At 34.1% G+C, this 21,249-nt stretch overlaps 1 protein-coding gene across 1 annotated transcript in view; it reads right to left on the bottom strand.

Moving 5' to 3' along the window:
- LARP4B (La ribonucleoprotein 4B) overlaps positions 1-21,249 on the bottom strand; it is an 88,729-nt gene that overhangs the window by 43,525 nt on the left and 23,955 nt on the right. The window contains exons 3-7 of the mRNA XM_044679955.1: positions 14,784-14,931; positions 14,205-14,357; positions 11,286-11,294; positions 4,612-4,681; positions 3,298-3,434 (exon numbers count right to left, since the gene is read on the bottom strand). Of these exons, the coding sequence (XP_044535890.1) occupies positions 3,298-3,434; positions 4,612-4,681; positions 11,286-11,294; positions 14,205-14,357; positions 14,784-14,931 (517 nt within the window). The remainder of the gene's footprint in view (positions 1-3,297; positions 3,435-4,611; positions 4,682-11,285; positions 11,295-14,204; positions 14,358-14,783; positions 14,932-21,249) is intronic.

Below are 21,249 nucleotides of genomic sequence, written 5' to 3'. Positions count from 1 at the left end.
CTAAGTGGATTGAGAGTCAGGCCTAGAGACCAGAGGTCCTAGGTTCAAATCTGGCCTCGGACACTTCCCAGCTATGTGACCCTGGGCAAGTCACTTGACCCTCCATTGCCCACTCTTACCATTCTTCCACCAAGGAGCCAATACACAGAAGTTAAGGGTTTTAAAAAAAAAAGTATAGTACAAACAGACGTCTCATTTTGTAAGATTTTCATATGAAGGCAGGAATTATTGAACTTTTGATTCTGAAACTCAGTTGTTATCTTCAATTATGAAATAAAATGAACTCTATTATGTGATATTTAATCTAGCTAGAGAAATTCAAATAATAATCTTTCATAGTCTTAAATCTGATTTCTTATATTCTAGAAGTAATATTGGAAAAAAGACAAAAACTCTCATAAAGTTGTAGTTTAAAACCAGATACAAATAAATAATTTATGAAATCATTTCAAGTAATTCATAGTCTTTCGGTTTCCTTTTTTTTTTTTTAAACAAAACAAAACATTTTTACTGTTAAGTATCATGTATGTAATCACTAACTGCAAGATGTACTTTCATGTACTTGTGATGACAAAGAACATCATCATGGGCCAGAAAAAATATATTTTGACAACTGAAACATATTAGCCTCCATTATTCACATATTACTAAAGGCTATGACCAAATAAAAATTTTGTTAGGGACTATAGGGGATCAGTCTCTTCTTACCTAATCTAATCTACTCCCTTAATTCCTTCTCTTCCCTGATTCATTTGGCAGACTACACTTATAGTGCCTTTCATCGAAATTTCTATCTCTCAGAATCTACTGCCTCATTCCCTGCTATCTTCAAACAAGCCTCATTCGGCCTGCCATCTTCTCAAATTATCTTATATTTTATATTTTCCTTCCCTTTCACAGCCAAACTCCTAGAAAAAAGGTATCAACATTCATTGGCCCCAGTCTTCTTATATTTCGACTTCTTGAAATATGGCTTTCAACCCCATTACTCAAACAAAATTACTACATTACTAATGATCTACCAATTTCTAAGCTGAATGGCATTCCTCATCCATCTTTAGCTCCAATGAATATATTTCTGTCTTAAGATATCTTTGATCTCTAGGTTTTTATAATACTATTTATTTTCTCTTGGTTCTTTTCTGTCTGACCACTTTATCTCAGCCTCCTTTTCGTATCTTAATTCATACCCAACTTATTAATGCAGATGTACCACAAGTCACATTAGACTATTCTCTTATAGCCCTCATCAGTTTTCAAAGACTAAATTTTCATCTTAATGCATATTAACTCCAAGATACATATATGGATAGCCCTAGTCTCTTTCCAAGGTTTTAAACCAGTATCAATTGCCTACTAGATATTTCAACACAGATATCCTATAGACATATGAAATAGTATCTCCAAAAGGAAACTCATTAATCTTGTCACTTAAAATGCTCTCTTCTTATTAACTCTATAATTTCAATAGAGGGTACGTACTGCCATCTTTTCAGTGACTTAAATTTTAAACTTCGAAATCACCTCAACCCATCTTCTATCATCATGCTTACTCAAAACTGACTCTTGCCTGCCTTTCTAAGCTAATGATAAACCATTACTCCCAAACTTTGGTCTAATCAAACTTGCTTTAATATTCCTTCCCTCTTTTTTATGCCATCGCAAGACTATTTATGCCAAGAACATATTCCTTCCTCTTTGTCTCTGTTCTTAGTATCTATCTATAGGGTTTTTTTTAATTCACCTTTAATATTAACTCCTACATGAGACCACACTAGCTACTTTCTCCCTTGCCCAAATTACTTTGTATTTGTTTTACATATTCTTATCAATGAATGTGCTGTCACCCTCAATAGAATGTAACTCCCAAATGGCAGGGATCTTGCTATGCTCATATGCCTATGCATCTAAAGCTCAAAAGGACATTAGAGGGGGCAGCTGGGTAGCTCAGTGGATTGAGAGCCAGGCCTAGAGACGGGAGTCCTGGGTTCAAAATCTGGCCTCAGTCACTTCCCAGCTGTGTGACCCTGGGCAAGTCACTTGACCCCCATTGCCTAGCCCTTACCACTCTTCTGCCTTGGAGCCAATACACAGTATTGACTCCAAGACGGAAGGTGAGGGTTTAAAAATAAAAAAAAAAAGGACATTAGAGGCCATTGATTATAATCTCATTTTAGGAAACTGGGACTGAAGGGTCACATTACTTCTATAAAATTGTATTATTAGGAAAGAGATTGAGCTGAGAATCGATTCTAGATCAGAAGACTTGGATATTAATATATCAGGTTCACTTATCTTTCTGTCCCAGTGCTTGACACAACTCCTGACATATAATAAGCATTTAATATTTGTTCACTAACACAAAGAAGCTCAAGATTTTGTTCACAGAACACAAATATTTCATTCTTTAGCTTTCTTTGAATATCTGAAAGGGACTAGAGATTAAGCTTTAAGGAATTTCTATATTTACTTGACACCTACAGCATGCACTATAGATATAGAAACCTATACCAATCTAAATTTACTTGGATGTGCTCATTTGTTTGACTTCTTGGAAAATTTATCAGCAGCCATAGTATTTGATAATTCCTTCCAATAAATAAAACAACTCAATAAAATTATGTAAAAGTTAATAATTCAGGCATGAAAGAAATAAATCTCAAGTTAAGGATGCTTTTAATTGGAATGTAATAATTTCTCAAGAAGTTCTGTTTCTATATAAAACTTGCAAATACATATCATTTACTTTAAGAAAATAAAAATTCTTTTCTGACAATCTACATTATGTGTCTTAAATTAAGCTGCACTTTTAGCTTTTGATTATGAATTAAATTAGCAGTATTAGCATATATAAAATATACGGCACTGAGATATGACAGAATAAAAGACTTAGATATCTGCCTTTAACTTTATTTTTAATATAATTTTGATATTTTAAAATTTAATTAAAAATTAAAATAATATCACACGGGGGCAGCTGAGTAGCTCAGTGGAGTGAGAGTCAGGCCTAGAGACAGGAGGTCCTAGGTTCAAACCCAGCCTCAGCCACTTCCCAGCTGTGTGACCCTGGGCAAGTCACTTGACCCCCATTGCCCACCCTTACCAATCTTCCACCTATGAGACAATACACCGAAGTACAAGGGTTTAAAAAAAAAATAATATCACACAGATGAAAGATTCAAAACATACTAAGTAGTATCTTGAAATAATCAAGATTTTAAAAATATTCAAATGATTCACTGATGCATAAAAGACATGAATTGCTATTTTATTTATTCAAAAAGGTCATTCACTTACATCGCAGAACTTCAACAATTAAATCCAAATCAGTACATAGTTTCTTGATATGGTCGAGGTTAGCTACTGTTGTTATTGGCACATACTGATCACTATCCATCTGTGATATAAGATACATGTCACTTGCAAGATTCTCTCTGTTTAAAAAAAAGGTGGGGAGTGGGGTTATTTTATGAATTAGTACTAAACAATTAAATTAATGAGTATTATTTCAGATACAGGCAGGGACACATCCATACCTATTTCTCCCTTTATTTGACATATTTCTTATCAATTTCATATAAAATAAATGTTATATATTGAAAAGTATTTTGAATAAACTAGAACATGATTCTATAATTCAAGTCCTAAAATATGATTCATCTTTCTCAAGTAGACTCTGAATTCTGAAAACCTATATGCCTATACTAGACAAAGGGTGGATAGATATAGTATGGTATAAAAGGATTAGCCTGGGTAAACTCAATAAAGCTCTTTACCAAAAGTTAGTCATCAAATAGTAATACTTTTGCCCACAGCAACTCAAAAAATTATCTATTAAGATGTAGAGTTGCAATCTTATTATATCAACTTACATGAATTTTGTTCTAATAAAAATAACAGTCTAATCTTATTTAAGTATCAATTTTCAAGAAAATTTTAAAGTGAGATAAACTTATTTAATAATATCCTCCCAGGAATATACGCACCTCATGAATAGAAACAGTTTTTCACTTCAGCAAATTGTTATCCAATAAGAGAATCTTGATGTTGGTAGGGACTATAGACATTTTCTAACTCATCTCATTTTAGAGTTGAAGTATTAATAATCAGGAAAACTGTACCAGCACCACAATACCACCAATTAATTTTTGCATACACTCTACACTGTGGGAAATGACTATTCTACCATTTCTGGCTAGAAACCTTTAATATACTTTAGAAACAAGACTCATAGATAAATGAGGTTGGTGTAGTATAAAGATATCATTTATTATAAAACTTCAAGGCACAGTCTATTTAACAGTGGGAGGTCAGGTAATGAAAGGAATTCAGAGTTGACTGTCTACTTACCTTTCTCTTCTGTTTCTGAAAGAATCCTTTGCTTTTGAAAACAAAAAATGCCACAAAATCTGCAGCTATAAAAATTGAATTGGGCATTCCAAGTAATATGAGGTAATTAGTTTTGTTTTTTGAGATACAATGCAAAATAGGTTGTTAATTCTCCCATATTTTGTGAAAGGTGAATAGCTATTTAAGATTTCTGACTTAAAGCCTACCAATATTTTTAAATTTACACCATAAATCTCCATACATCATTGCTGGTAGCCTTACCGAGATAAACAGAATTCCAGTGTTTTTTTAAGCACTTCTCGGGGGTCCTCCGGGATTTCTTCAATTTCTTCTACACAAAAATAACAAATAACTCAGAAATTAAGAAAAAAAACTTATTACTACTGCTACTTTGAAAATGCTTGAACTAATCTCTCAATTTAAAATCATTACAACTATTCCTATATGGCAAAATAAAACATAACAAGAATAAAAGTAAATTGACTACCTATATAATATGTAAACATGAGGGGGAAAGGAGGCAGTTATTAAATGTTTCCTGAGATTTTTGTGAGGCCATTTGTTGAAATTGTAAGAGAAAGAATTCATGCTTCGAGTAGAATTGGACTAGATAACGTTTGAAGTCTACACAAGTTCCAAAATGGTATACTTGATCAAATTCCATGGCAGAATATTATAATGAATTTTCTAATGAAAGAGTTGCATCTACATTATCATTTAGCTACTGATGCATTTTTGCTTTGTTGTATCAGAGATTTCCCCAAAATATCACCCCAAACATCTTGACAAGTATATCCCAGAATTAACTTAGATTAAATTAAACTAGTGAACCATATCACAGGTATATAAAAAATGATTTGGATTGTCCATCTTCCCAATAGCATTTTGAACAAAATTTTTTCACCTTTTCTGTTTCAATGAGTCTGAAGTACAGTTATTTGAATTTGCCTTTTCCTGGTGATGGTTTTTAATATTATTTCTCTCTCTCTCTTTTAATTTTAAACCCTTAACTTCTGTGTATTGACTTATAGGTGGAAGAGTGGTAAGGGTAGGCAATGGGGGTCAAGTGACTTGCCCAGGGTCACACAGCTGGGAAGTGTCTGAGGCCGGATTTGAACCTAGGACCTCCCGTCTCTAGGCATGGCTCTCAATCCACTGAGCTACCCAGCTGCCCCTTTTAATATTATTTTGATATAATTTGAACTTTTATTTCTGTAAATTATTTGCTTATGGCCTCTGATCATTTATCTATTGGGAAATAGATTTTTATATTATATATTTGTGTCAGTTCTCTATAGATTTTGAATACTTGCTTTATTAGACATTTTGTGCAAAATCCCCCAATGCCCCCACTATTTTCATTTGTACAGAAATAATTTTTATTTGTACAGAAATTTCTTATTTTATGTAATAAAGATTGTTTATTTTGTCATTTGTGGTCTCTTCTTTCTCTGAGTACAAAATTTCCTTTAATACACAGGGTATGACAAATAATTTTCTATTCTACTTTACTTTCTTGTATGCCTCCTCTCTATATTTACCTATATGGACTTAATTATGGTATGAAGTATGAGATGAGATTTTTTTTTTTTGGTTAAAGCGTTTCCTAATTTTTTCACTTCTCAGCTATTTATATTCTTAGGTAACACAAATAATAAACTTCTACATGCATTTAAGTTTTGCTTATCTTAGTCACTTATCTATTTTTATACCAATTATCAGAGCTTTGAATTACTGTTTTATAGTATATTTCAGGAGCCAAGGGCAATAAGCTCTCCCTCATTCTTAATTTCAAAAATTATATTTCTTGATGTTCTTATCCTTTTACTGCTCCAAATAAACTTATTTTGTTAATTCTATGAACCAACTCTGCTAATTTTATCACACTAACAGAAAATTTACAGAATAATTTGGGTTGTGGTAGCCTTTAAAAACAACAACAACAAAAACAAAAACCCTTACCTTCCATCTTAGAATCAATACTATGTATTGGTTCCAAGGTAAGAAGTGGTAAGGGCTAGGCAGTGACAGTTAAGTGACTTGCCCAGGGTCACAAAGACAAGAAGAAGTGTCTGCGGTCAGATCTGAACCAAAGACCTCCCATTTCTGGGCCTGGCTCTCAAGCCACTGAGACATCCAGCTGCCCCCTATTTTTATAGTATTAGCAAAGCTCAAACTTCAAACAACCTTATATATCGCTTAGATATTTTTGGATTTCTCATAATTATTCTATAGGTATATGTATATAAATATTTGTATACCTAGTTGTATAAAATATTTTGTTAGTTATAAAAGGAATTTCTACTTCATATGTTTCATTAAGTACAATGAAAAAAGGTGAGATTCATCTGCATTTATTTTTTATTCTGCTATTTTGCTGTAGTGGTTCTCAATTTTCTTTACTGATTCTCCAAAACTGGGTATGCAGGAAGAGAAATATATCTGACTACAAGGAAAGTGGTTTTAGAAATTGTATTTACATTTTAATCTAAAACAAACAAAAAACAAACAAACAAACAAACAAAACACCACAAAACCATCAAGCTCTACTACTATTTAACATAAGGAATAACTATAGGAGTTAACAAAAGAGCATTATCTGTGGATAGTTTTATATGGATAAGGGCTAGGCAATGGGAGCTAAGTGACTTGCACAGGGTCACATAGCTGGGAAGTATATGAGACCAGATTTGAACCTAGGACCTCTGTCTCTAGTTCAGGCTCTCAATCCACTGAGCTACTCAGCTGCCTCCAAGAAACCTGTTTTTTTTTTTTTAAAAAAGATGTCTCATGTTCTTTCAATTTTGCAATCCTAATTTGCCTCTAATGTTGCTTATTGTGTCAGTAGATTTTAGTTATTTCCTTTATTCTTTTAATCCCATTATGTCAAATGCTTTGTTAAATATTTTTTGTTCAATTCTAAGTTGCTGGGTCTTCTTGGAGCTTTTTAAATTAAGAAATCTAATTTTACTCTTTATTACTGTATCCATTTCTATTCTCTTTTCTGGTGTATCAGAGTTGAACTTATTAAAGACTTATTCTCTAATTTTGGAATTTCACACTGGGTTGTTTATTTTACTTCAGAGTATTTTGTCATAGGAGTTTTTCCTTCACATTATTTTCCTTAGCATCTGGGCAGGTTTCTTCTATGGTAGCTTACCTCAAGAGAGTTAATTCATAGTATAATGAATGAATGAATGAATGAAGATCTTACATTTCATAATTACACGATCTTGAGCATCTCAATGTATCAGCCTTAGACTTATAGTTGCAGATAGTTGTTTAATAATCAATCTAATGGGGGATGGATATACAATGTGCTGGGGAGGGAGGAAGGACACTCAGAAGCAAAGATTAAGTGATTGATATGATACAAGGGTGGGGGTGGGAGGGTTTGCTGTCAGATAACTACAATTTAGATGACATCTACTGGAACCAGGAGCAGGGAGTACAAATAAAACTAGGGATGTGGGAGCATGATCCTCTGTTAAAGAATTGATTGCTTTGTAAGGTATCTTTTCATTCTTCTCTTTTTGTTGATTTTATTTTTAATCTCTTTTTATTTGTTGCTATTTTGAAGTAACCTAGATACCTCAACATTCCTCTATTTTGTCAGAATTTACTTATATTGAATTTTTTGCACACATACAATTAAACTACTTAAAAGAGTGCTATGATTTATTTCTAAGACTGGGACAGACATAGGCAAAGCTTAAGTAGGTGAAAAGAATATTCAGTATTTGTATTCTACTTGGCCATAAATAATTTTTATGCTGGTTTTTGGTCTCTTGCCCTCTACCCTGCTCTTTTGAATCTTCTTACTCATTCTTCCCCCATATAAACTATAAATCTATCTAGTTATCAATGGGAATCTTATTAACAAATTTAGAATCTTATGTTTTAAAAGTGCCTTCCTATTGTAAAATTGAGAAGTCACAAACCCAAAAATTTCCAACTAAAAAGAAAGAAAATCTTGCCCTCCAAAAGAACCTTAGAGGTTCCCTCTAGCCATTTTAGGGACAACTATGACTACAGAGGAGATAAAAATAGATTAAGTGTGAATTCCTTAAGTAATATGCACACTTGGGAATTCATTGGAAACTATCAAAAGCCAAAATGTATTGTAACAAACTCCTTATAGTAATTAAGACTATTTTAGAAGAGTTTTATTAGAATTTTTTTTTAATTAACTTTTTTTTTAAAGAATCAGCTACTGGGAAAACAAACTTTTCAGCCAAAAAACAGACCTTAACTGTATAATTAATTACTGTGATTAGGGGTAAAACTCCACCCCTATTTGTGATTTACTTATATACCTTATGTGAGTCAGATTATACAAACTACCCCCCCAAAGGAGGTGTGGGGGTGGGGGGGTGTCAGCTAAATGTTTTTTCAGAAAGGGAAAACCAAAAAGTTTCCCCTTTTAGAAGGTTTCTTTCTTCCAGAAAGTAGGTTGTTTCATTATCTTCTCATGAAGGAAGGAATCATTTAGTCCCCTATCCCAATATAGTTAATAGCCAAGGTTATTCCATAGGTTCAGAGACAAAAGAGATACTACTATCTTAAGAAGACTCTCTTTGACAAAAGTTATTTTCAAAGGCATTTCAAAGATTTTTCTCTTTTGATTATTGATTCTCACATATAATTATTAAATCAATTAATAATTGTGATTATTCCTTAACTTATCACTAAAAAATTGATTATCTAATAGGATTACACATAGAGAACATGCAACTATACAGATGCATAAAACTGAATAAAAACTGAAGTTGCTTAATTAGATTACCTTCTATACAATCTAGAACTTAGAACTCATTTTTCTATAGAAATAGCACTATAAATATGATGGTCCTTAAATACCAAAAAAGTTTTTGTATTTTGTGTCTAAGACAACAGAATACAGCTGAAGCTTCCTGAGCATGCTGTGCTTTAGAAATATTAATGGGGGGTGGGGATGGGAGGGAAGCTGGGTGGCACAGTGGACAGCCAGGACCTAAAGATGGGAGGTCCTGGGTTCAAATCTGACCTCAGACACTTCCTAACTATGTCACCCTGGGCAAGTCACTTAATCACCTCTGCCTAGTCCTTATTTCTCTTTTGCCTTCAAACCAATACATAGTATTGAGTCTAAGATGGAAGGTAAGGGTTTATTTAAAAAAAAAACACACACAACTAATATGGTTCCATAAAAAGAGAGAAGACTGAAGGAAAAAATATCAGTGAGGAACCTGTTATAAAAGTCCAAATGAGCCTGAATTAGGCTACAGGATGTAAGTAAAAGAAAAGGAATAGATTGGAAAGCTGTTATGGAGGAATAATCAAATAGAACTGTGCAAATGAATGAAAGTTCAAAGAGAGATGTGAGAATAAACCAAGTTATGAAGAGTATTTAGAAGGAGAGTAATTCAACAGAAATAGCAGTTAGGTAGAGAGGTAGTTTTGAATCATTTGTTCTATTTTGGACCAACTGACTAAAAGAAGCATATATATCCGGCCAGCAGTTGCTGACAAGGGAGTATAGACAGTTCAATATATAAGAGAACTAGACATTAAATATGGTAATCAGGCCCAGAGAGCTAACTGAACATATGGTAACTGATGGGATTAAAAAAAAAAAAAAAAAAAGACAGAACACCCAAAAGAGAACCTTGGGGTGCATTTCTACAATAGGTATATAGTTGAATATCCTCACAAGGAAACTGAGAATGGATGGTTAAGACAAGTCAGAAGAACCAAAACACCCAAAAACCCTACACAAAATATCAAGGAAAAAGTAATGTTAAATAGTGTCAAACACCACAGAGAAGTCAAGAGGAGGGAATACAATTTCTATCACAAAAGAACAAAAGGAAAGTTTAAAATATGACTTAAAAAATAATATTTGTGAAATGTCTATTTTGTCCCAGGTATGAAAGAGGAAGAGCCCCAAGTCCTTTAGGGTGGAGATCACATAATATAATAAGGAATATTCAACACCCACACCCATGGTAATTAAGAGAGAAAAGGACAGAGTATTCTGTATGAGGAGCAGAAAAGGTTTAATTGACTGCAGCAGAGAGTAAGGTCAATAATGTGAGAGTCAAATTAACAATGTTTTTAAATGCCAACAAGCAGCAAGACTGAGACAGGTAAGGGTTTCTTTCATTACTATTTGTGTCTCTGAAGCCACAAGTTACTTGACCCCCATTGCCTACCCTTACCACTTTTCTGCCTTGGAGTCAATACACAATATTGACCCCAAGACAGAAGGTAAGGGTTTAAAAAAATTTTTTAAATGCCTAAGTAATTTCTCCCAATAATGTTGAACTTAAATACAGAATTATAACTACTGATCTAAAGTTCAAACATAAATATTTCAAATGAGTCACCACATTCTGATCATTTTCACTAACTTTTAAAATGATTTTTGGGTAATATTTTTTTCCCCTGTTGCATGTAAAAATAATTTTTAACATTTAAAAATCCTCCACCCCCCCAGTTGGTAAGCAATCTGATACAGATTTTACATTTTCAAACGTGTAAAAAAATTTCCATATTAGTCAATTGCATGCAGGAGGCCATAGGAAGAGGGAAAGGACAGAAATATATTATGTTTTGGCCTACATTCATACTTTATCTCTAAAAAAAGATGGAATTTTTCCTCATGAGCCTTTGTGATGTCTTTGACCAATGTATTCCTAATAATAGCTGGCAATTCACAATGATTCATCAAACAACACTGCTATTAACTGTATACAATGTTCTTCTGGTTTTGCTCACTTCATTCTTTGTACCAGTTCATGTTAAGTCTTTCTGGGTTTTTCTAAAATCAAACTGCTTATTATTTCTTCTAATACAATAGCATTCCATTACAATCAAATATCATATGTCATCTTGTTCATTCATTCCTCAATTGTTGGATGTCCTCTCAATTTCCAATTATATAGGTCCCCAACCCGCCCCCCCTTTCTTGGGGATAGAGACCTAGTAGTGGCATTACTAGATCTAGGGGTATACACAGATTTAGACAGTTTCAATTTGCCCTCCAGAAAAGTTGGATTAGATTATATCTCAAACACTGGACTATTTGTCCAAATTTTCCCACACCTCCTCCAAATCCATCATTTTCTTTTTCTGTCATATTGGCCAATCTGAGAGGTGTGAGGTGGTACCTCAGAATTGTTTTATTTTGCAATTCTTTAATCAAATGATTTTATTCAGTTCTCTATATATTTGAGAAATGGGACTTTTAGTTTATCAAAGATACTTCAGGTGAAAATCTTTTTGCCAGCTTTCTGCTTTCCTTCTAATCTTGAAGGTATTGGTTTGTTTGTACAATTTTTTTAAACATATTGTCAAACAAGTGAATTCTTGTCCAAAAAGCTTAGATCTTTTGATTTATAAAATACTAAGTATTTTGATTCATGAACTACTTCATTTCCCTTCCTATTGCCATTATCTTATTTATTTGTAGTAGTGTTAAAAGCCTCATAATCTGTTCAACTCCTTGCCCAGGAGTTGCCTCTCGATGCTACTCCAAATAATTTTATATACTAATAGTTAACTTATTAAAATTAATACTCCTCTTTATGTAGCACTTAAAGCTTTACAAAAAAATTTTTCCCTTCATATCAACCTTATGAAATAGAGAAATGAGCATCATCATTTCCATTTTCCAAATTTAACCAAGAAATTAAACAATTTGTCAAAAGTTATAGAGCAGTTGGCAAAATCAAGACTGAAACTTAAAATGTTCTGATTCCCAGGCTAGTGTTCTATTGCTAAACAAGGATGAAACACAAATTTTATTGTCTTACTCTTTTTTTCCCTTTAAACAATTCTCATCATGCTTCTTAGCTAAAGGATAAACACAAATGCCACTGCCTGGTACCTTGGTCTTTCATAATCTGGCTAAAATCTACTTCTCAGTCTCATTTGTCTTTGATTTCTTCATGCCTAACAAAATCGCACATTGAATATTTCTTTCTTCTCCCCCACTTTTTTCTAGTCTCTTACCTCTCTATAAAAAAACGAAGTCCAAAAGAGCCATTACAGCCAACAGGGACCCAGTAGTCTACCTGATAGCTCCAAGTGAGACTGGTCATTACTGACCCTCTGCCAAGCTTTGGTAATGACTCCATTCACAAAAGGAGAAATGCTCACTGGTGCTTTACTATGAAAACCAAGGAAGCAGCATTTTGGATTTCAAACTGTGGCTTGAAAAAATGTCTGCCCTACCATGGCCTAGAAGGAGCATCTATAAAAAACAGGTTAACCAAGGGTTGGTACCATTTTACTTAAATTGTTGCATACTGAGTTAACACAGTCAAATAAAAGTCTGTTTTACCCCTGTCATTCTATTCCCATTTGCTGATTCAAGTCTGTCAAATCTGTCGAAAGATGCTGTCATTTTTCTACCTAAATCACATAATTGGTTGTACATGATTTATCAAAAGAATGTTGATCTTTGAAAAAACTTAACAAAAGTTTGTGCTGTTTGGAGAGTATGTTAATAAAAATGTTATGGTTTGATGCCACCTAAAATCCAAATTTGAGTGGCTTACATCAGGGAAGACAGAGTTTTGTTTCTTACACATTCCAGCTCTATAATTGTAAATATGTCACTTAATCTCTAAGTGACTTAGGAAATTCTCTAAGTCACAGGTGCCAGTTTATGATCTGCATTTGTGAAAGATTCCCATATTGAGAGTTCTTTATGATCATAAAACCAGAGACATGTTTAAGATTATTTTTCTTGTGAAAGTATGTTGAGAATCAAAGAAAAACAATAACTTCAAATTAACATTTAAAACAACACAAAAATCAATGAAAATGTATAGTGGGTAGCTATGATGTAACATACTATCAATGGTCATTTGTGTTTAAGAAGTTACATAAAAGATATTTTACAGAAAATAACTGGAAGATGTTAATGAGAGCAAGGAATAACAACGGATAAGGTCTACAGCAGTGATTCCCAAAGTGGGTGCCACCACCCACTGGTGGGTGCTGCAGTGATCCAGGGGAGCGGTGACGGCCACAGGTACATTCATCTTTCCTATTAATTGCTATTAAAATTTAAAAAGAAATTAATTTGCAGGGGGCCAAGTAATATTTTTTTCCGGAAAGGGGGCAGTAGGCCAAAAAAGTATGGGAACTACTGGTCTACGGTGTTATTCATGGAGTTTTAAGAGATCTAATATATAACCTCCAAAGAATTGGGTAGAACCTTTGAGGGGATAAACAAGAAGTGGACAGAATGAAAAAGCAAAGATGAGTTTTAGTTTGCTCCTTTGGAGGTTAAAACCTTACTGAGGAAAACATGAATATCTTAAATTGAATGTTTAGAATTGCTATTTCACTTTTTGTATGTTTGGGTGGGAAACTTATTTTTTTATATTGACCAAAACCTTCTAGTATAGTGCTTTTATCGTGGAGGATATACTCAAATAATGAATTTTAACAAAAGAAGTGGTTTTTCACTGTAACTGCTAAAGCTGGAAAATACATTCATGGAGGATGGAGGAATCAATCCAAAGTATAATAAAATATTTTGAAGTAAATTATATAATATTAAGAGTCAAAAGGGCATTATATCAATTACTCCACATATATACTTAATAACTGGGGGAAATGACCAATTTCTCAAAGAAAATTAATGGTCAAGCCTAATGCTAGACACAAAGCCTAACACTTATCAGTCTATCTGTCTCATTGCAAGGTGAACACCTCTCTGTCTTCTGCTCAAGAATCTGCAAATTAATGTTTCAATTCTCTTATGAAAACATCTTTTATACACATATAGTGTGTCCCTCCCTCCCTCCCCCTCTCTGTGTCTCTGTCTGTCTGTCTCTCTCCCTCCATCTCCCCCTTACCTGTCTGGGAGTTTTCAGGCATAGGCTCATATTCTGAATGGTCCAGGACCAAAGTGCTCATATCTGTTTGGTCTGACAATGAAACTGGTTCTTGCAGGTCTCCTAACACTGCATTTGGATATGATGTGTCGACATTACTGTTGGCATCCAATCCTGAAAATGGAAATTATACCCCAAGAAATAGGAAAGGGAAAAAAAAATTCTCAAAAAATGTTTCTGTAGACTTATTTTTTGGTTAAATAATACTACTGATGAATTGATGATAATACAGACTTCAAGTCTGATAAATTAATAGCCTCTTTTGGGGGCTAAATGAAATTGGAAAAAATAATAAAACAGGGGGCAGCTGGGTGGCTCAGTGGATTGAGAGCCAGGTCTAGAGACGGGAGGTCCTAGGTTCAAATCTGGCCTCAGACACTTCCCAGCTGTGTGACCCTGGGCAAGTCACTTGACCCCCATTGCCTACCCTTACCAATCTTCCACCTATAAGTCAATACACAGAAGTTAAGGGTTTAAAATTAAAAAAAAAAAACAAAAAAACAAAACAAAAAATAATAAAACAGATTTTTTAAAGCATACCTTCTTTGCAGGCATCTGGAGGGTGATCTGCTATTTCTTCCCAGGTTTTGCTCACATTTCCATCAGTAGTACCACTTGCTTCCAAGTGTAACAGATGATTCCCCCATACTTTTGCATTAGGGTTTAACTCTGAAACCTTGGCTGGTTCCTAAAAAGGGATTTAATGAAATATTTCAAGTGAAACAGTATGTGCTTGCAGTAAGAAATTAAAAGGGGCAAAGGGGAAGATAGCATTAAAGAATCAAATACCTAATTTGTTCCTTACAACCTGAGCAGAGGGTCATTTCTGTGATAAAGTATATTAAGCCTTCCTTGTAGGATCTTCTAAATACATATCTGACAGTATTTTTAGTCACAACATAACATATAAATCAACTCAGTGTTCACTCATCTCATTAACAAGCATATATATATTATAAATTTATCAATAACTGAGCTTTGGAGACAAAAAGACCTCTGTAGAGAGGTCATGTTTCCTCATTACCTCACTTCATAGGCCAGATATATATTGTTAACAAAGGCCTCCCGGCATGAAATATTAATTTGGTATTGTATTATCTTATAGAAGCTAAATTTTAAAATACTGGTTTATAAAAATCATATAGATCTTTAAAATGTTTATAATTTTAAAATGACAAAAATGGCCTTTTCCTTTAAAGAGATAAGGTAGCAAAACAAAAACAGATACATTCATAAAGTAAAATGGTGTGTCCAGCATCTAAGAGCCTTTACCATCTACAAATTAATTTCCACAAAATGTTTTACAAAACTCTGAGTCAAACTTCTGAATATAAGGTCAACTTCTTGAAGGAGATACATTTAAAGGAAAAGGTCTGCTTTGAAAATTACTCATATAAGCATTAACTTGGGAAGAAACAGTTAAAACACAGACAAAAACAGAATCTTAATCACATGCTTTTATAATTTTTATACTGGGGAGAAAAAGTCCCCCCAAAATACACTGCCACCCTTCCAAAATCCAGTACTTATCACAGTGTAGAATAGTGATAGTATGACCTCATTTCTATGCAAGCTTTATTGTTCTTCACAATGCTTTTATTTATCAATTTGTTGTCAACTCTATGACAAACCTAGGCAGTGTAATTTATTCATTTGATAGATAGATTAGGAAACTGAGACACAGGACAATGTGAGTTTCCCAAGACTGCTCAATAACTTAGAATTTAGGTCTCTCCATATCCAGTCTGGTGATATTCAAACCCACCACTCTGCATCCAACATAAACAAGGAACAGAATACTCTAGTTAAACATTCAGATTCATTATTATTCTTGTTTACTTTATATTTCTGTTGCTGCTGCTGCTGCTACTATTATTTCCTGGCATTTATATTATTAAACATGTTCAAAGTTTGAAAGAGTTTTCCAAATATGTTCTTTATAGATAAGAAATTTTCAGAGGATTAAAATAAAATGTGCTAAGTACTGTCATAGAAAATTATAGGGAAAGCAGTACCAAAGCAGAGGCAGGGAGATTCCAGAATGCTGGAGAAACAGTGACTCTGGAGGGACAGTTGATTGGACTTGCTCTCTGGAGGGAGACAGTGTGTGTGGACTTTTCCTGCAAGCAGTTTTACCTTTTGGAAAGTGGTTGAGAGTGGTTTCTAAACTTCTCAGGTGGACTGTATGAGTTAAACCATTACTCCCCTTCTTGTTGGATTTACATCTGTTCTTGCTGTGTGTGTTCCTGTTACTTTGGTGATTTTTACTGGGACTCTTGCCAAACTCCAGAGGACAACTGCCTGTGAGATATCTCCCTTTTGACCCTGTGGACCTGTTTATCTTCCAGCCTTCCCTTACTCTAATAACTAGCAAGGGGTGGAGGGGTGGGTGGTGGGTGGAATTTGGTTAGGGAAATATTTCAGGCAGCTGGGATCTTTAGGTAGAGATTTCGTGTAGATGCCCTCTGTTTAAGACTACTGGATTTGTGTGGGAGGAATTAGTTTCTATATCTAGTTAGATTGTCCCAATCCACTCTCCCCTACAGGTCATTGTTTTAATAAAACCCTGAGTTACATCAGTGTGGTAGCTTGTCAGTTTCTCTCTGAAAGCCTTCCCAAGCCTGAGTCAGACTTCTGATAATTGGCCCTAAGAACTATACAACCAAAGTACCAAGTAATTCTTATAGACCTATTTGTTTTTTATTTCAGTACTAAAAATTATGCTGAATGAGATTTGCTAAAGAACCAAAGGTTTTCCAGGAATCTATAGAGTCTCTGTAATCATATACAGGTTTAACAACTATAATAATTTCAAAGGTAGTACTGAATGTAAGCAATATTTCAAGGTATCTGCAACAACTGCAACATTATAGGAAATGATTTTTTTTATAATGACAAAGTTTTAAGTATTGCTATAAGGGTTGTTTCCTTAATAACAGAAGAAAATGCTAATTTTCAGTTGGAGGCATGAGGTGTTAAAATACTAAAAAAAATTTTTTTCCCATCTAAATTCACAGACCTTCTGGACTCGAAGGACCCTAGCAAAGAACTCTGAGGATTTTTTTAAAAATTGACCCTCAGCTTAACATTTCTATCATTTGGGGATACGAATAGGGATTATGCTTTAAAAAAAAAGTTTTCTTAACAATATGCCTAAATTTGTGCCACTTCCTATTGCTTCTGGTTCTTTCTTCTGCTGAGGAAAAAAAACACCAAGTCTCACTTTTCTTCCACATGACAATGTTCAATATTCTTGAAGTTCACTATCATGTCTTCTAGGTCTGCTAGGTGACACTGTATGTAGACAACACTGGTACTGGAGACAATAAGAACCAAGTTCAAATCTAGCCTCAGATATTTGCTAGCTGTCACCTAGGCAAGTCACTTAACCCTGTTTGCCTCAGTTTCCAAATCTGTAAAATGAGCTGAAAGAACAAATCACTCTCTTTTTCATCACTAAGAAAACCCCAAATGGAGTCACAAGTGTTATAATTAAAAATTAATCTTGGAGACTTTATATTAGATTTATAACTATTATTAAAGAAAAAAAGAGAGAAAAGAGAAGATTACCAGCCTAACCACCTTTCAAAATCCTAGATTCCCAAATGGCAAGAGGGCCCAGTTAAGTACAGGGCCGGGCCAGATAAATTAAGACTAGCTAAGGAACAGGCTTGTGTTCAAAAAGGGCCTAGAGCAAAAAGGAAACTGGAGTCTTGGCTTATGTGCTGTGAAGTCTAAGCACATAATTATGCCACACCATCGGGTTAGAGGCCAAGCAGGGGGGCTTCCACCAGTCCATTCCGAAAGTCAGAAACTGAACTGTCACTCTGTGACCTACCTCAATGTGCAAGTGCCAGCTATGAGTTATATTTTATGTTCATTTGACACACAAGTGAACAACAACTATGTTTCTGTCTCCCCTGAGTTTTGTCTTCTCTAGCCTAAACATGCCCAACTTTTTTCAAATAATTCCCTTAAGACATGGATTCAAGGCAGTTCACCATTCTGGTTGACCTCCATGGTGCATACCCTCTGATTCTATAATACCATTAGTGGATGTCTATACCAAAAAGATCATAACACAGGAGAAAGGACCTACTTGTACAAAAATATTTATGGCTGCTTTTTTTGTGGTGGCAAAGAATTGGGAATTGAGAGGACGCCCTTCAACTAGGAAATGACTGAACAAATTATGGTATGTGATGGTGATGGAACACCATTGTGCTAATAAGAAAAAAAATGAACAGGATGATTTTAGAAAAGGCTGGAAAGACCTATATGAATGGATGCAGAATGAAATAAGCAGAACCAGGAAAACATTGTACATAGCAACAACAATTTTGTGGAATGGTCAACTGTGAAAGACTTAGCTACTCTCAGCAATACAAGGATCCAGGACAATTTTGAAGGACTTAGAACAAAGAATGCTATCAATCTCCTAAGAAAGAACTGTTGGAACTGGATATTGATCAATGCATACAACTTTTCACATTATTTATGGTTTTATTTTGGAGTTTTGGTTTTATAAGAGTATTCATTTGCAGCAGTGACCAACATGACAGTATGTTTTGCACAATAATAATGTATAACCCAGATCAAATTACTTACCATCTCTAGGAGGGGGGAGAGTAGGGAGGAATGCAGACAATTTAGATCTTATAATTTTTGAAAATGTATGTTGGAAATTGATATAACATGTAACTGGGAATATAAATGTGTGTACATATATATTAAAATGCAACATACTTCTATTAGTTTATAAGAACTGTTTAAATCAGGGCATATAGCTAAACAAACAAACATCTTGGCTACTTGATGGATACATTTCCATTTAGTTCTTTTTTCAGATAGCTAATGCGACCAAGCATATAAATAAAATGAACTAAGACCAGACTTAAATGGGGAATAATCCAACGACAATTTTTTAATGAAAACCACGATATTCAAGGCAGTAGGAATTCAGGTACAAAGAATGAAACAATCTACTCTCAAAGAGCACACATTCTACTAGGAGAGGTAATAAGTATACCTACAAATATATGAGTATAAAGCATACAAATATGCACAAGGTTCTTTGAGAAGTAAGGCATAAGCAATTGGGGAGATTAGGAAAAGCTTTCTACAGAAGAGAGAGCTTGAGTTTTATCTTAGTTGGCTAAAGCAGTGATGGGCAAACTACAGCCCATGGGCCAGATGTAGCCCCCTGAAATGTTCTATCCAGCCCAGGCCACATTATTCCTAATCTGACAAATACAAGGAAACTTCAAAAGAGTTGCCTCAGAAACAGACTGACAGATGAGCAGAGCATTTCCTTTCCTTTGGCCCCCTCTTCAAAAAGTTTGCCCATCACTGGGCTAAACCACAGATTGGGAAAAGAGTAGTATTATCTAATAAATAGGAGGATATGTTAGGTACAGGCTGTAAAGGATTCTAATAGCCAAACAAAAAAGCTAATATGTTATTCTAAAAGATTGAGTTCAGGGGGCAGCTGGGTAGCTCCCTAGAGACGGGAGGTCCTAGGTTCAAATCTGGCCTCAGACACTTCCCAGCCGTGTGACCCTGGGCAAGTCACTTGACCCCCATTGCCTACCCTTACCACTCTTCTGCCTTGGAGTCAATACACAGTATTGACTCTAAGATGGAAGGTAAGGGTTTAAAAAAAAAAAAAAAGCTAGAGTTCATTAAGTAGGAGAATTAAAAATATTTTCAAAAATTTGAATAATCAAGTATACCCAGTGATACCTCACTCACTAAAAATTTATAATTTAAAGAGGTATGATTTAAAAAATTGAGGAACTACTAGTTTAGAGATAGAATAGTAAAGCCCTTTCTATTCCATATACATAAATGCTCGAGGTCTAAAGTTACCCATCTAATTGCAATGAAATATTTGATTTATTACGTACTTACTAAAGTGTTTCTGTGATTGTCTCTCACAAACACACCTCCCTCCAATATTTCTTCTAGGTAGACACTGAATATATACAATGAGTTTATAAGAACTGGAATAAAATGGGATGGATTAAACTACCCCTTTGAGAAACTGAAACGGTCTTTTAACTATCACAAACAACACTACACCATCTAAAAGACAAATATTCAAGTAAAATTGGTAAGACTGAGTCATGAAATGCTCAATATAGAACTGAAGCTGATTTCACTTGAAAGATAATAAAGAAGTACATGGCTAAAACATACCACAAAGAAAAGCATAATATAGGAAAATATCAACAAAATGTATAAAATGAATAAAGGAAGATTGTCTGTTAGGAAGATTGATGCACTAGTGAAAATTTCTGGAGTGCATGGAAAAGAGGCACATAAAGTAGACAGACATTAATGGGTCCCATTTATGCAATCCAAATCACTGAGATCAAAGGTCTTTTGCAATAAATTCACAAAATATCCAATTCTCTAATCTGTTTTTATACTTCTTTCCTTATATTACTACTGCCTAAATTTGGTCACAACTTAGAAAGAAATGGAAGTTTAAATCCAATTTACAAATCATCTTTCTCTGGAATGAGGGAATATCTTTTATTCCATTATCCTATACCATTATGTCATCACTTCCAACAATATTGATTTTTTAATTTTCAAAATTATTCAAAATTTCAAAATCTGAGTTTCCCACTGTTTTTCCTCTCTTTTCATCCCCTAACATCTCAGGAGTTTGAACAAGAGACTACCTAATCTAATCCTATTCTGACCTAACACTTGAATGTAAATAAAAAAGCTGGCGATTCTAAAGATCACAAGATTTAAGAGATTTGTCTAGTCTAACTCACACTCAAGGAAATGCTTTCCCTGGGGTCCATGTTAGAACAACACCAAAGAAACCAGTAACAGAATGAGTACAATGAATGATATATATCACTTACTTAGATAAATTTCTCTTTGTATGTACATAAAGAAAAAAAGTTAATCATATACTGGATTATATTATGTATTGCTACTAATTCTTCTTGTCCTTCTAAGGCTTTTGATATTATTAATCACCCTCTTC

The sequence above is a fragment of the Gracilinanus agilis genome, chromosome 5 (assembly GCF_016433145.1).
Source record: "Gracilinanus agilis isolate LMUSP501 chromosome 5, AgileGrace, whole genome shotgun sequence".
Classification (NCBI taxonomy): Eukaryota; Metazoa; Chordata; class Mammalia; order Didelphimorphia; family Didelphidae; genus Gracilinanus; species Gracilinanus agilis.
Note: the sequence above shows the minus strand (reverse complement) of the source record. Positions and strands in the feature narration are given on the sequence as shown.